General features: G+C 37.5%; 1 protein-coding gene across 2 annotated transcripts in view; it reads right to left on the bottom strand.

The window, feature by feature from the left end:
* Positions 1 to 1055: 1055 nt before the first annotated feature.
* The window catches only part of ZNF292 (zinc finger protein 292), a 29648-nt gene continuing 13100 nt past the window's right edge, over positions 1056 to 17603 (bottom strand). The window contains exons 5-8 of one of the 2 annotated variants that reach the window (XM_053381411.1): positions 13723 to 13925; positions 12015 to 12151; positions 10673 to 10814; positions 1056 to 9127 (exon numbers count right to left, since the gene is read on the bottom strand). In XM_053381411.1, coding sequence (XP_053237386.1) covers positions 1982 to 9127; positions 10673 to 10814; positions 12015 to 12151; positions 13723 to 13925 — 7628 coding nt within the window. In that variant the 3' untranslated portion in view covers positions 1056 to 1981. Of the gene's footprint in view, positions 9128 to 10672; positions 10815 to 12014; positions 12152 to 13722; positions 13926 to 17603 lie in introns of those variants that run through there. The other variant, XM_053381412.1, reaches the window with a different exon arrangement.

Genomic DNA, 17603 nt, shown 5'->3' with positions numbered 1-17603 from the left:
CACAACCTGGGGGGTGGGAGTGGTTACTGTTGCATATTTGTTCCTTTAATAGACATTTTAAAATTAGAAACAGGTATTTTATCCATACTTCACATTCAAATTCAACTTATCAAGTGAAATATGCAATAGTGATAACCTGTGGAAGATAAATTAGTCAGTTTTATCTACTATAGGCTTCACTGAAGTCTAACAATCAGTAAGAGAATCCACTTGACCCATCACAATTCAATCCTTTCCCAGCTGCATCAGCCATATATTTATATATGAAAAGTAAGTTGTGCTTATTTTTTTTGGCTTGTGTGTACATGTACTCTTTATTATGGCAACATCACACTTCTATTTTGACCTTGGTGACATAAAACATTTAAGTAGGAACAAGTATTTTGAGCTCAAATACAAATCTTTACTGCTACCATGATGGCAAGTACTGGGTTGCTAATAATCTGTCTCAACCTGGTGCCAAGTGAAGGAGTAAGTCTATACTGCACCAGCTCATCATTAATTCCTCTTTCTCACCTACTGCTCCCTTGCTCTGCTGCCGGGAAAGACGTTTTCGAGATACTAGGACAGAGCCTGAAGTCATTTGTTTGATGCCTCAATAGCAGGGTCATCTTGAGTGAAGTTGAATATGGTGGATGAGACAGTGGTCTCTCTGCCTTAATACTACCCTGCATCAACCTGATGTGCTATTAGTATCTTTGCGTGCATGTAATGTAAACTTCAAATGACAAGGAAACTTAATTCTAAAAAAGGCAGAAGGAAACTTACATTTTCTACTGTAACTCTGAATGAGAAGAGAGGCTGTCATCTATTATGAAAGTTGTGTATACTCGGAAGAGCACTAACTCTCATCTTCCATTGAAAAAGCAAATATTGTGTTTCTAATGCTGTTATAGTATATATTTTACAAAACAGATACCAAGGTGGTAATATCAAAACAAGTAGTGTAAAAATGCATTCATTAAAAAAGATTGCTTCCAAAGCTGTGTTGTAGATGCTACCCTATAAATAAATCTAAATTTCAAAAACAAAAAGGACCTTTGTAAGATAACATGTATAAAACAAGAAATGAAATGTGATTTTATTTAAGGCAATACTGGGCTACTTCACAAATCACCACCTCAAAAATATACACTGCTCCACACTACTAATTTTCTATCACATTCACGATGGGTTATTCAATACCAAAATGTTGTTTAAAATCTTCAGTGTCAGCAAACTATTTAAAATTTACATTTCCATTATATTATGGAAGTGGAAGAATTTCGATCCAATTAAAAGCAATGCAAATGCAGTTATAGGAAAAAGTTTGAGTTAAGTACATATGAATACCATCCAAAGATATTGGATGTTTCAAGTTACAAACACAACTGTGTCAGTATGTATTTTAACCAATTAAGTGTGATCTGATCAATCTCTTCTCCTGTACACACATTTTATGCAAAATGAAACTGGATATGGTAGACTTACCTAGTTGTTACTTTAAAAAGTTTAAAAGAATATTTTAAAAACTGGATCACTTAGTTACAAATTAAAATTCTGAATATAAACGTGTCATTTAATATTTCAGACTTACAGACTGCTAACAGCAGCAAATGATTTACAATAATAAATATATACAAAAATGTATCTACAAATAAAAAGTACTGTTATATATGAGCTGTGACCCAGTGAAAAATACCACAGACAATACACAAATATTTGAGTCATGGAAAAGGACAAAAATCTGATAAAAAATTGAGGTTCTGATCAATTATTTACAAAACTGAAACAATGATTCTGTTCCAAGTCCCATAGGGATAAAAACAAAGAAATTTACATGACAACTGTCATGATTTTGCTAGGTTAAATCACTTCAACAGAAAACCTTAAGAAATAGTCTCATGCTCAATGGCTTCCTACTAAAATAAAATAAAAAATGCAGTACAGGTCATGTTTAGACATTAATCATCAGAACATAGAGTCCACATATATTACCCGATTATTTTGTAACCTCTGGATTTTTCTCCAAATGTCCATCAAGTCTTATCAGACTGACAATAGGTTTCATTTCCTGAAGCTGCTTCAACACAAGCTCAGTGCAATTTTTAAAAGTCTTATCTAAAACTATTTTTACAGTACCGCTACACTGAAATTGTGATGGGTTAGCAAACTGTACAGAGATTTCACTTTCAGAACATGATCGTGTTCTTGCAAACGAGGACTTGTCATTAGATTTTCTTGAGTTTGAATGAGAACCTTTTCTGGTTCCACAGCTATTGCAGGCTCTATCTGTAGGTTTCTTTTGCTTCACTGCAGACTCTTCAAGGAACTTGAGGAAAGATACTTCAAATCCCATAGGCTTAAATGAACTCCAGTCAAAAGATGCGGATTGCTCTTCAGCAGTTTGAACAGCGACAGCAGTTTCTTCCTCTCTCCGCACACTACTTACTTCAACAGCTAAGATTTCTTCCTGTTTCTCAACTTTCCGCTTTTTAATCTGAGGATTTTTTTCTTTGTTTGCTCTTTTTAAGTTACCATTTACGTTTTGCTTTTCCGAAAGGCAAGAACTAGTTTCTTGGCAGTCATTATTTACATCAGAAGAAGGCTTTCCATGATTCTCTGAACTTGTGAGGTCCTCATTAACAAGTTTGGTAATGAACATTTCTGCAAGCTCATCCACTTCATCCTTCTCACTCTTCTCAGGTTCTTTTTGTGCCACTGGTGTAGAGGCTCTCAAGTCCTCAGGGGTTTCAGACAAATGTGGCTGCAATTCTGCATCACATGTTTTGTCCTCAATTGCCTCATTTTGTGAAGATACTTCTTTCTCCAATGAATCAGGATGTTTGTTTGAGACAATTAGGATATTTCTGTGTTTTGAAGTATATGCTTTAGACAACTTGTGACATTTATAATGCCTAATTATATTATTTTCACTTGTGACAACTGACGAACAGCCTTCTATCATACATGGATATTGTGTGACCAAAGTGCTTGAACATTCTGATAAAGCATCATGCCTACTCTTTATTGAGTACACATACTTTCCACATTTCAAAGTATATGCCTTATTTTCAAGGATCTGGCCCATTTTTGAGTTCTTGTTTTCTACAATTATAAGTTTCCTTCGCTTAGTCCTAATTGATATTTTGTTTCCATGCTTTCCTGCCCTATATTTTAATCCTTTATGCTTAATTTTCAAGGTTTTTTCCTGATTAGCCTTACTTGAAATATTTTCCTGACCTGGTGTCAAGAATCGCCTCGGTCTTATCAGATGATCTTTATGCCTATCATTATGCTTATTAAAAATATGTCGTAGGAGATTAGACCTTGTTGCATAAATACGATCACAGCCTTCACAATCACACTTGTACATGCCATCCTCTGTTTTTGTTTGTTTTATCTTTATTCCATGATCCACTTCTAAATGAGTAATATAATTAATATACATTGCAAAGGATGATTTACATTCAGACTGATCACAAGGGAATCTTCCAACATCCAAGGCTGACTTCATGCTTCCAATTTCCTCAGGAGTCATTTCATGAAGCTTCATGTAGTGCTGAATAAGACTAGTGACTTCCTGAAATATCCTTGAGCAATTTCTCACCTCACATCTGAATTCTTTTACAACTACATTTGTTTCAGTTTCATCACAGTCTTCTTCTTTACAAAACTCCTCATCTTTACTCGGCTCACTTTCTTCTTCTCCTTCCACAGAGAAGGAGGGCAGATCAGATTTGTGTACAGCTTGATAATGAAGAATCAAATTCTGCTGTATTGTAAAAGCAGCAAAACAACCTTGATGTACACATCTGTAAGGTCTGTAGGGACTATAACTAGTAGGAAGTTCTAAAGTTTTACATGCTGGTTTGGGGTGTTTTTTCTCCTCTTTTTCTTTCCTATTTCTTCTAATTTTGCGTACTTTGGGTTGTACCTGTATGTTTTTTAGTGTGGCAACATTATAAAGTTCAGGAGGAATGGTAACCACTTGTGGAGGTTTTTCCATTTTTTCAGAAACATCTGGTGTACTTTCTGGCACCACCTCCTCTGGGATCACTCTCTCTGGCACCACTATTTCTGGCACTTTCACAGATTCTATACATGCTTCTTTCTTTATTTCAAGATCTTTAGTCAATTGCGCTTCCTGTGCACTTTCCATTAGCACACAAGGTATACTCTTTAGTTCAACAGGCCTTGGTGTTAAGTTTGCAGTTTTGTTTTGGGATCTTCTCCCATAGGGTCTTTTTAGTTTTAGTTTTACCATTTCCTCTGTTGTAAAGTGATGTACCAGCTGACAGTGGGCCCGGAGGTTAGAATTTCTTGTAAATGTTTTTGGACAGGTAGCTACAACACATTTAAAGGGTGCATATTTCAACTGGTGTTTCTTAATTTCCAGTATCATTTCTGCAGTGTATTGATGTATTTTGCTGTAGTGTTTAAATAATGCATCCTTGGTCATAGCACTGTAACTGCAGCTTGGGGCCTGGCACATAAAAGGTTTATGGGCTTTTTCACTGAACCGATTATGCGTTTCTGAAGGTGGCTGGACAGGAGAAGTGGTTTCAGTTGTTACAAATGGAAGAAGAATCTGTGGTAGTGAATCTGCTGGAAGACAATGAATTATACTGTCAAACACTTGACCTGAAGTTTCACTTTCTAACTTCAGCTTTTTCAAACCTTCTAATATTTCCATAATCTGAATATCATCTTTGTGAGAGGTGTCATACTTAGAAGGGCTAATTTTATCAAGGGTGACATTCTGTATGTCTGCTATGTGTTGCGCAACGTTGGATGGTTGAACAGTTTGTGAAGGGTTTTCTGATGTACACTCAGCAGTACCGATTTGCTGACTCTGCAATGACTCAATTGACACTTCCTGGTTTTCCATTTTAACTTCTACCATCTGAGAGTTCATAGCTGTTTTAATTATTTCAAGGGTCTTCTCAAAGTTTTCAATTACATTCTGCTCTGAAATCTCCAAATTGGAATTTTCCTGAATGCAGGAATCTAGAGTGACCTGAGAGTTGTCATTTTCAGATTTCACTGATAAGCAAACTGTTTCTTCATGAGTGTCATGACTAGTATTAAAGTTCTCTTTGACACTGGCAATTAACTCGCTGTCCACATTGCTCAGTTTTTGTGTAAGATTTTCCATTAACACTTGAGACTCATATTTTGTCAATACATTTGACTGGAGATTCTCTGTCGATATTTGCACATTTTCTTCAGCATTTCTGGCTAAAAGCCCCAATGTTGACAAATCATTAATTACTAATTTCTGTGAAATGTCAGCAGCAGCTTTCTTCTTTTTCTTCGAACCACCGACCCCCTTTTTCTTTAAGTTACTCAATTCTGAATTTTTGATGCTGCTTATGACTGAAATACGTGAAGTATTATTTCCAAAATTATGTGCTGTGGCAGTAGAATTAGAAACCAAGTTGGAACATAAGCCATTTTCAATAGTCTTAAGTATTAAGTCATCTGGAAATACTGGTAAGCTGTTGCATTCTTCTACTGAGGAAATTTTGGTGTTAATTGTTCTGTTTTGGTCTGATAGCAAGGTAGTTGGTAACGAAGGTGACACACCTGGATTTGGCAAAACTGTTGCATTTATTTCAGTAGTACCAGTGATACAGCTAGTTGTAATTACATGTGGTAATATTTCTGTAGAATCAAAAGTACTTGGAATGCCTGCAGTTTCCAAGGCCTGTTTGATAATTTCATTTCCTTCTTCATTTTCACTTGCATTGAAGGTAGTCGTATTAGTCCGTGGAAACAAGTTCTGGAAAAAAGCAGTTGACCGATTTTCAGTAGCCAGCAGCTGAAGGAATGATGGCTCTTTAAAACACACTTCTGGATTAAAAGTTGGCTCCTGTTGCTGCTGTAAGCTCAATGCATTTGAAGAAAGAATCATACTGGCAAGAAGAGAAGATTGTCCATTAAGCTGTAGAGCTTCATGAGAAATTTCCGATTCATCTAGGGGCTTACAATAGGAGCGTTTAGACAGGTGGCCACCAAGTGATCTAGGATTAGAAAAAACCCTATAACATCGACTACAAATAAATTTGCCATCCCTGATTATTGCTGGCCATTTTGCCCGCTTGTTATGCTTTGGCTTCTTTTCTTTTCCATCTGGATCTCGCCTACGAACCTTTTTCACTTTTTCTGAAACAAGGAGTTGCGGAGTGGTTTCACTGAAGTTACTCTCATTATTTACTTGTGAAGGGAAGAGCACATCAACACTTTCCTCTTTTGTAAAAGCAGAGTTATTGTTTCCTTCTAGGGAGGAAAAGTGACTGGTATTGTTCTCCATTTGTGAGAAAACAGAACTCGGACCATTATCAGCAAGAGAAGGAAAGAGAGAAATTGGACCATTTTCTGAAGGTAAAGGAAGGAAAGGATCTGAACCACTGTCAATGTTCAGAGGCATAACTGTTTTTTCTAGTTCGTCCAGCTGTGAAGGTAAAGTTGCACTGGACAAACTTCCCAATTGTGCGCCTAATGTATTCTCTGTTTCACTTTTAATATGGGATGACAGACCTATATTTATAACATTTTCCACGTTGGGTAATAGGGAATTAGTCATACTTTCCAGACGTGTTGGAAAAAGAGCATTAGACAGCTGCTGCAGTTGGCTTGTACAAGGGGGAATTGAAGTGGTCTTGGCTTGTTGAAGAAAAGCATCACTAGCGGGAGTAGATACTTGTGATGGTAAAAAATAAACAATTTTGCTATCATTTGACAGGTTTTGCAAACTGCTTGTTTTTTTACTCCTTTTATTCTTGCGCTGCATCTTAAATGCAGCATATTGATCAGGATGGGCTGTCTTCATGTGTTTGCCAATGCTTTGGCAAGAATTGTAGACTCGAGTACATCCATCAACTTGGCAAGTGAACTTCTGAACTGGAGCTGCCAGTGGTATGACTGGAACAAATGGAGTGCCGAGGCTGTTCTGGGTTGGAGCAAGTGCAATCCCTTCTAAAGTCTTTAGAGGCAAATTATAAAAATTGGGAGCAGTCTTAATGCTCTCTTCCATCTGAAGTTTGGGAGAGAGTAAATTTTGACAGCCAACTTGATTCGGCATGAAGGACATAAGACTTATCTCTTTTTCAGGGCTTTTTGATGCAAGAACTTCAGGTTCAAGTTTAACTGAATGCATGGAAACTGTTTGGGACTCACCAACACAGTCATGTTCCTTTCCTTCCTGGAACACTGCAAGATCATTACAAGTATCTTCAACTGTTGGGCATAACTGTTGGACTACAGATGCACCAGTATCTATTTTACTACTCAAAGCAGGTAATTTACCTTTTCTTGCCATGTTTTCTCTAATTCTTTGGCCTAGAAGAGGCATCAAAACACTGCTGGCCACAGCTACCGGTTCTGCCTTTGCAGGAGGAGCAGGTATAGGTTGCTCCACACTTTCTACAGAGATTGAATTAATCTGTTCCAGTACACTAGCTGGCATTTTTGTTCCCTCAGTCCTGAGAGATTCATCTTTGAACTGATCCGAGACATAATTTTCTGCTTTGGCACAGATATTTATACCATTTTCAGGTGGTAAAACAAATGTTTCTTTTGGATGGATTTCTTCAGCATTCTCATTTTCTTCTAAAGGTTGGGAAGAATTATTCTCACCATCAGACAGCTGTGTTTTTTCAGATGATTTAGTATGGTCTTCAATATGCTTTTCTAATTCATTTTGGGAGCGGTAAACTTTTCCACAACCTGCAAATTTGCAGGTGAAGGTATTATAGTGCTGTGCTTCATGATCATAAAGTAAGTATGCTTCTGAAAACACTCTTCCACATTTCGGAAACATACACTTTGCCTTGAAGAGTGGGTGCTCTTTCCGATGACTCAAAAGTTCAGCATAACTATTAAAGCTAGATTTACATTTCATCTGGATACAGATGTAGGGTTTGCTGCCACAATGCATTTGTAAATGATCATTGAGGTGGGTAACACTTACAAAATGGCGTCTACAGTACTGGCAAATGACTTTTTTGCTCTGCATTTCAAGAAACCGTTTAGCTTCTTCATTGTCTTTATGACCTTTCGCATGTGCAATCAAATTTTTAAAGTATTTAAAGCCTTTCTTACACAAGCTAACAGGACATGTAAACTCATTGACAGGCAAAGGTTTCTGAACTGGTGTTATCTCTGGAATGTAAGGTTTGTCTTTTTCAAAATTTTCATCATCAGAACCATCATTATCATTAAAAACAATGAAGTCTGCTGCATAAAGGCTGTTCTTTTTTATGTGCCGTTGTTCCTGCTTAACTACAGTATTGTTCTTCTTGTTCACGCCAGTGGTTGTTGTTTTAGGTGGTCTTCCTAATTTTCTCAGTGGTTTCATTGCAGCCAGTCTCTCTTTACTAGACTTCTTAACGTGTAGTGTGACATGGGGAACAAATGTTTCTTTAGAATTAAAATTCTGTGCACATATTGGGCAACTATAGATTCCATCCTTGTAGTGTTTCTGTGCATGCCTTACTATTCTATGTCCAAGGAATTCTTTGTCACACAGTACACAATATTGCATGTATGCTTGCCAGTTCCTGAATCTAGCAGATATGAACCCTCGCTCTCTCAGTTTCTTTATTTCTCGGTTTTTCTGCTTTTTATCTCTAATGCTTCTAAGTAAGTTTGTAGCTTCATCAAAACATCCAGAAAGTCCATTCACTAAAGTTTCTTTGTTTTCATCTTGGCAGTCCTCTGCTTTTTCATGCATTTCACTGTCATTCAACTCATCTATTGATGATACAATTGACGCCTCTTCTCCCATCAATGCAAGACACTGACGTTTTAGCATTTTCCAGTCCCAAAATTCTGGATCGAAAGGCCATTGAGTTTTTAATACAAGTAAGAGCTCACAGCGTAATGAATTTGGTATTGGAAGGTTTTCTTCATCATATTTCTGGTCAGGCTGATTATATAGCATTTCAACAGCATAGTATGCATCCACATTTGGCTCGAGGAGAAATTCACTCAGTTGACAAGCACGTTTAACCTCCAAATCATCAGGCAACAAACAAGATATAGTCTTGCAAATGGAAATCTTGACCTCTGTATTCTCACTGGCTTCCAAACGCAATGCTTTCACACAAAGTTCAATGCACGTTGCAAGTCCAGCAGCATCGATCTGTAAAAGAGACAAATTAAAAAGTAATTTCAAACATTATGTAATGCTTACAATTGATTTCAGTAAATTCTATAAATGATTATTCAAACTCTTTCCCTTACATCTGAACATTAAACATACAATTAAAAAACCCGTATTTTTGCATTAAATGGATAATGGTCTACATTTTGTCAAAATTAATCACTTCTTCCAGGAACAGTTATAGAATTCAGTTTTTGATTAATATGGTCCTGTTGCAAACTCTTGAAAAAACCCCATAATTATTAAGTGAAACCAGCAACTGCCTTACAATATATAGAAGCACAAAAAATAATACTGGGGAAAAGAGCAACTTCTTTGTCCTTAATTCAGTTGTGTCCCGCAAGGCTCAACATTTATCAGAGCTATTACCTGTAAATGCCATTCTCAAACATCTCTGGGTTGTATCCAGAGAAACGTAAGCATAAGGATGTTTGCATGAAAAGAATTTCCCAACCCAAATTGCAGCTACCTGCATCCATCAAATAAAATGTTTCTGATGGCTGGAAGATGAAATGCTGGAATGGGAATGAATGAGCTGAAATCGGACAGCAGTATCATGTAGCTTTTCATGTGAAGGACACATGAAGAAAATCTACTTGTGCAAATGTCCTCTTCTCTGGATCCAACCTAGTATCTTTAGCAACTCTTGGGCAGACATTGCTATACAATTTAAGGCAGAGTCAAGCAAACTAAGGTCCCAAACTAAAGAATACAACTGACCTACTAAGACCTATTCCCTGGAAGAACTTCCACTTGCCCACATCGTCCTGAAACAGGATGTGGAACTATCTCCCCTATACTTGTATTACCTCCACACTATAGGCTGTTCTGTTACAATTGTTTTATTATTTCATTGTTCCTTTGGTCTTGATTTCATGCTGGCCTGGTTTCTTGCTGTATTTTGATGTTTGCTTTTTAACAGTTGGAGGTTGTTTTGGTGCTGCTCTGCATTTGACTTTTGTTTCTTTATTTTGTTTAGCTGTTGGCTTCTAAGTTTTGAGCTGTTTTTATTTGTAACCTGGTTTACTGGCCTTTGGGCAGGAAAATAGCCTAGAAATATAAACATAACAGGAAAATAAATACTTTACCCAGGATGCTATTGAAACAGAGTGAGCAAAATTTGGCTGTATTGTACCCAATGCAATCTTTCTACTTCATAAAACTGATGTAGGAGTCAAGGCCATCTAGAATGGTCAAAAGCAATCAAAAGCTCTCTCCCACAGATGGGCTCATCCTCCCTCCCTTTCTTTAAAAGATGTTCTAAGCAAATGGTTAGTGTTTTGGACATTTTTGGCAGCCAGAGATACTGAGTGCAAAGTGCACACTGTCATGCCAGCATTCTCTGAGACAAGAGGAAATTATGCTTCACAGGAACTTCTGATTGCTAGTTTACACATGCAGATACCATAGTTGGAAGTGCGAAGAACTGTATTTTCATGAGGTAGGTGCACTATACTTTGCAAGTCACTACCAAGTGGATTTTCAATTCACAGCATCACAAATAACCTTACTGCACATCCTTACCTCTGAATTGATTACTTTAATTAGGAAGAAAATGTGGTATACTGTCTTTGTTAACACAGAAAGTTGACGACATCTCTCTAGATATATTTGTACAGAAGGCTCTACCCTTTGCTGTAGTTTGCTCCAGAAGAGTGTCAGTTCCCTGAAAATTGAGATTTACAAAGTTAAAACTATTCTAACATTGAAACACTGTAGTCACTAGAAGGGTGTGTGTGTCTTTCTCTCCCTTTTCCACTGCTCCTGGAAGGAAGTGGGAATTTCAAAATGCACACTTCATTCTGGCAGAATGCGATGAAAGACTTTCTCATCTTCTCACCCTCTCACAGTGGATTGGGGCGAGCTGTGAGAGATGTGGAAGGATGGGGATTCACAATGGGGAGGGTAGTGTGTTGGCAGGGGTAGCAAGTGGGCAGGGGTGAAGGGAGGGGGTTGGGAGTTGGCAATCAATGCAACAGAGGTGGCAGCCCCATGCCCTATAAATTAAGGTAAACAATTGCTAGTACGGCACCTTGGGAATTCCCTGCAGCTTCTACTTATTGGGAATTTTTGGAAACAGTTGGAATACAAAGAAAAATAATAGCTTCAGAGGCAGCCTACCTGCATGATATTTTGACCAAAAACAGGAGAAAGATTACAGTACATTTAAAAGAGAACTGTTTGACTTAAAGTAATCTAAACTATGCCTGGACACATGGAAAGCAAGTCATTCTTTCTGAATACTTGAGATGAGGAAATTGGCTTGCTTAATGCATCTTGAGCAGCATAAAACTAAGAGTGATTTACAATCCATCATTCTTGAACTTGTGATTGAAATCTTATTTTAATAAAATTTACAGAAAAATCCTAAATGTTAAATGTGCTAACATTTTCATGACTAAGCATTTCATTCCAAGTATTATATTTTCCCACTTAACACTCAATATCTATCTTATACAGATATAAATGGTAAGGATGCACGTTTCAGCGTTAAATATGCTCTGGGTTATTTTCACAAGGAACAGTCTACTAGTCATTTCACTGCATAGTACTTGGAAATGTACTGGTACAATAAAATCTCGCAATGATGAGGTAAGTATTTTAGATATATTAACTTAACTTCTATTACAGCAGTCTGCTAAGAGCTGTAGAATTTGGTTCCTACAGAGGTAAAACTACGGTTGCTTTGTAATATTTGATCTGCTATCTTATCATTAATTAGGATAAATTAGGGACGCCAATGGCACTAGCTATCACAAGTTATGACAAAATACTCAATTTTATAAGATTTCTGTTCCATTACTCCATTTGTATATTTGCTGTATAATATATTCTAACTAACATACTTCAAAGGATTCAAACCTACCATGCACAATACATCTCTCCCTGCTGCAGTTGACGAGATAAAAATGCTGCACATAAAATAAGAGCACTCTTTTCATCTCCTTCAGATTCTAGATTACAGATCATTTCTAAAGCATCTTTGCAGTCTATATCTGCAATCTGAAGAGTGAGGAAAAAAAGATTAAGTAATTTGTTTTCAGTTAAAATATTAAATCCGATTACATCAAAACATGCATAGTACATAGCAGTTTAAGCAATTGCTTTAAACAGTGATAGTCTATGTAAAAACCATGATTATTTTTCAAAAAGAAAAAAAATCTAACTTGTACAGTTTATACATTACATAAATCATCTCAATGATCTCCTAAATTTATACACCAGCATCTTCTATTACACTTATCCAGAGAGACTAAAAATACTGCTAACACAGACAAAAATACTTAAGTCTCTATGTATGTTTTATTAGTTTATGGGAGGAATTTAACGTCACACTCTTCTGATCCTTCTGTCAGTGCAAGCGTTTCCGTTTGCCAAACAGAATAACCACTCACCTCTCCACCTTCTGAGTACTGTTCTGGGGATTCGCCTTACCAACACACATGGGTGGGTGGAGTGGAAAAGCCCCACTGTGCAAGCAAAATGTTTTGTGCAGGGCTTCTGCTGATAGGTCTTGTTAGGGAAATCCTACCCTATGTTTGTAAGGACCTGTACAAATCATTCCCAAATATAAAATAATCCAAGTGAAAGGACTCCAGGAACTAAAGGACTTAATTTTGGTTAAGAGATTGGGAGCAACCTCTGGGCTTCAGCATGTTCATGAACTGCCTTCCTTATACAGTACTAGAATCCCTTTCTTCTAACCCTTTTCAACTTTAACAATGCTGCAGCAGAGCATCTGCGCTGAGGTCAATGCCAGCCATGGTTAAAGGATTTGAAGGTAGTCAAAAGCTTAGCATTCACCAGGTAGTGTGGTTAATGCTGAAAGAGGAAGGGCATTTTAAAAGATATTAATGCCAAATGGAGTCATTCTGTCATTTCTCTTCAAAAGCTCGAACAAGGCTGTCAGTTCCTTTCTGATTACTGCCAAAGAGGGTCTAACAGATATGAATGTTTCAAAGACTGACCACTGAGCATATTTAATTACCCCTTATATTAAGAGCTTCCATGAAAACCTTCATCTCCCAGAATTATTCAAAACCATGAATTCCCTCCTAACCTTTCTATGCCCAATTGTTCCAATTTAAAGGCCATTATATCCAAATACTGGGTACTATACATTAACGAATAGACCCCCATATAATAAAATATGGCAAACACCTCAACAATTCTTTTTTAAGGGATAAGTCAATGGGTGGAATTAAATATACCACCAATGAGAATATTTCTGCTTGCCAGATGAAACAATCTTCCTTCTCCTTCCTGCCATGCTGTTCTGGGGGTTCTCCCAACTCTCCAGGGAGGATTTGGGGCAGGTACAGGGGAAGAGAGGGGGAAAGCTCCATTGAGCTAGGTGGAGTCCTTGTGCTAGCTTCCATGAATGGGGTAGTTGAATCTGGCCCAAGATGTTTTATACCTTACAGTTTGCACTGACTCAAGCTTAACTGTTCTAGAACACAAGTAATTCTTTCTTCAGAGAATGTTACAACATGCACTTCTGAACCATGTTTCCCAATACTCTTATTACTGATGCTTTGAGAAAGTCACAAGGCATATTTCTAAAACATACTTACCTCCTGCATTAGCTTTTCATTTGGTGACCCAGAACAAAGGCAGACTAGATAGGTTTGCTTAAAACTGCCTTTGCTGCTGATTTCTGGATTGTCAGAGCACACTTTTGCCAGGGCAGTTGCTTGAGTTAACTGCTTTGTTTTCATCAAATGCTTAATGCGCACATCCAGTAGCATAGGGCCTTCAAAGGTTAAAAACTGATTCACTGAAAGACAATTAGACATATTGTTAGCTCACCATGCAGTAAGTGTTAACACAGGTCTACATACCAGTATTTATCATGAAAGGCAAAGGCACTAACTGTTAGAAGGATTTTGAAAGGGCCCAACTTGACTACAGTAAACCTATTTCAATTTTAAAAAAGTAAGCCAGAGCTTCAATTCTTCCCTCTGATCATCAATGTGGTTAAGAGTTTGGACATGATTTCACTGCTGTACATTCCCTCCTCAATCCCTCTCACCATAAGAGTATAGAAGCTCCTGTTCTGTCACCAGTTATCATGAAAAGAGAAGTAGAAACATGGGTAAGGGGGTTCATAAACCCAAATTCTACCTTGATTCCTTCTCAGGGACAACTTCTGAACAAACCCTATGATATACCAACTTTTCTTAATTATGGTATGGGAAATAAGTGAGATTACCTTTTTTGCAGTAATATTATTTGTATTTCAACATAATTTACTTCAGAGAACACAAGTTATAATGAGGGGAGAGGGGGCTGAACAACCTTCTTAATGAACAATTTATGCTGGATGGTGTCAAGGTAAGATTTCATTCGGCACACAATTGTACAAATATATGACTACAGGATTGGTAGAACCAACAAATAATCCTAATAAATAAGACCACAAACTAGTCTGCAATTATGTATTTTTTTATAACAGGAGAGGGACTGGAGGGGCTACAGAGGGAGACAAAGAAGTATTTCCTTCCTGCAACAATTCATTGTATTTTTATGCTAAGCACCAGATTCTGGCACCCTACTTGGTTTCTACACTGGGTGCACAGTAGGAACAGTGTTCCATTCCTCCTCCGCTAGCTCATTCACCTGCATGGAATTCCATGCACCCTCTGACATGCAGTTCCTTATCACCTATGGCTCTCAAGCTAGCACTTACAAAGAAAGCTGCAGCGATGAACATATATAAGAGCCAGTGCCAGTGGCATAGCATGGAGAGGGCAGGACGGGGAGGGTCGCAGCTCCAGACACATTTCTTTTGAGGGTGTGCACCTAGGCACCCCCAAAACAGGTTCCCTCATCGAAGGAAGCAGCACCCAAGCCCAGCCTTTGGGGTTGGACAGCGGCGGCAGCGGCTCCTTCTCCTTAGGGCCACTCTAGGGCCAGCTATGAGGGATCTGCAGAGACAGCTTCCTTGTGTGGCAGCCCAATGCTGCAAGCTGGCCACACCTCCACCCCCGAGGTCAAGCTTGACCAACAGGCGGAAGTGTTGGGAAGGTGGTGGCGACACCCCTCTCTATTGCTGGGTGGCAGCATCCTTGTGCAAGAGCCCAAAGCCAGTCGCAGCGCGGGTGGAGGGTAATGACTGCTATGCACACCTATGTGAACAAGTGAAGTGATGAACTGGGGTGCACAATGCAGTGGGACCGAACTGTGACCCACCTTGAAACCCACCTGGCCGGGCTAGGTTCCATCAAGAGAGACACTCCAGATATATTTTAAGTTGCACACATTAGAACCAAATTTAAAATTATTTAAAAGGTTTTTTTAAACAAAACAAAACAAAAACAAAACCTGATTAAAAGCTACTTGTTTTTCCCACATGCGCACACACTAATTTTTGTATTTACAAAGAGATTTTAGACACTGGTCTTTAGAAGAAGGGTAAAATGAGAGAGAAATTGGAGAAGAATCCAGATGGCTTTATATGTACAATTATGACTCATCTATAGAGTCTAAAGGTAAAAAACCAAAATAAATCAATAAAGCTAGGATGCAAAAGTTAATTAAAAAAGATCCACCAAAAAGGTTAAGGAAATAGATTAAAATCAATGTCACTGCAGCTTGTCTGGATTAAGTAGCTTTATAATATGAAAACAGATATTCTTGCAGATAAATTAATCGTTCTAATTACTTTTCAGAGAGCAAGCTGATGAAATGGGACGAAAGAGGCAGATTCAGTATTATTACGGCTGCAAAAAGACAATTGTGATTTATGATTCAGAGGTCAATCTCATCTGAATTCCGCCATAAATTATTTACAAAGATACTTTCCAGTATAATAATATTATATTATATATTATATAATAATAAATAATATTTTTAAACTAACACACTGATTAAAAACAGGCTTTATCAGTGATATCCACTGAATGATAATACAACTCACAATAATAATTTCAAATACTAGAAACAAACACATTTTATACTATCTTCCAACATTAGGTACATTGCTAGAAATGCTCTTTACAACTTAGGAAAGAGACTTAAATGCAATTACTGAATATCCTTATAATTCAAATTTCAGAAGCCAGAGAATAATATGTATTCATCAACAGACAAACTTGCCTTTTGTCCGTTCTTGTTACTGAATCTCAGGCACATAAAAAGGTATAAACCCAATATTAAGTGTTAAAATTACTACATCAAAACACACAATACAGTATCACAATCCAATGCAGCTAAGCACTGGCTTACATTCTAGAATGTTACTACATTAATGCTGCAAAGCAAGAAAGCTTCACTGATAACAATGAGGCGTACTTTCAATTAGACTTGTTTCAGACCAAACTGTAAGGTGATTGAACTTTCCACTTTAAAATGTGAAATGCAAACAGGGCGAAACAACAATATGTGATCAGTAACTGTCCATTAAATATTTAACACCAATGTATGTGTGAATCAGTAAAGACCAGTTAATATTTACAACTAGTATTTATACCTTAACCATGTACTTGTATTTTTGTTATAAAGCCTTCACAATTAAATTTCTAAATTTTGTAAATTAAAATTGTGAATTATATCATAAATTAAAATGAACTATTCAGCCAATCTTTATCTTCATGTTTTTGAAAAGTGAAACAGTATGTGCACTATTTTCCCATACCTTTTAAGAAAGACAAAGTTTTAACTTAAGTGAGCATGGAAAGCAATTGTAATTTTGTAATTTTGGAAGGGTCAAACAAATATGTAACAGGCAAAAACTTATTAATAACAGTCTTCAATAAGTCTCCCTATACTGACTCGAAATGCTTTGGCAATGCTTTCCAAAATCAAATGTCAAGGTATATTTTTCATTAACTGCAGCAGCAATTAAACGAAGTGATGTGCTGGCATGGGAATGGTGAGAGAGCTACATGTACATCTAATTTGTTTGATGTTTTGGTACAGCAGTCCCAATGGCAGAAGAGAAGCCTCTTCTTATACTGAACAGTGACTTTGGCAATGACAACAATTGTAGTGAATACATGTACAGGCAACTCCCCGCTTGTGCAGGAGTTGTGTTCTGGGTCACTATAAGCCTGTTCCACTTCATTCCAGGGCCAAAAATGATGTGTACAATGGTGGTTGTGCGTCAATTGGACACACACAAAATGGCACCACCTGTAATCCTACTCAGGTTGCACATGTAGTTCTCCCTGACAATCATATACTGCTTCCTTGATTTGCAGCCTTAATTTTTAATAGACACTTATAGCTTGCTCAACTAACAGCATTCCCTGACCTGGTGCCCTCCAGATGTTTTTGGAATGTAACTCTCACTAGTCCCAACCAACACCACCAGCGGTCAAGGATGATGGGAATTGTCATCCAAAACATTTAGAAGGCACAAGATTGAAGAAGGCTGACATAAAATAAGGCACTCGGCTAAATAAAACATACTCAGAAAATATGTATGTTTGGAGGGTTCCCAAACTAGAGAAAA

The sequence above is a fragment of the Podarcis raffonei genome, chromosome 3, assembly GCF_027172205.1.
Source record: "Podarcis raffonei isolate rPodRaf1 chromosome 3, rPodRaf1.pri, whole genome shotgun sequence".
NCBI lineage: Eukaryota > Metazoa > Chordata > Lepidosauria > Squamata > Lacertidae > Podarcis > Podarcis raffonei.
This window is presented reverse-complemented; position numbering and strand designations above follow the sequence as displayed.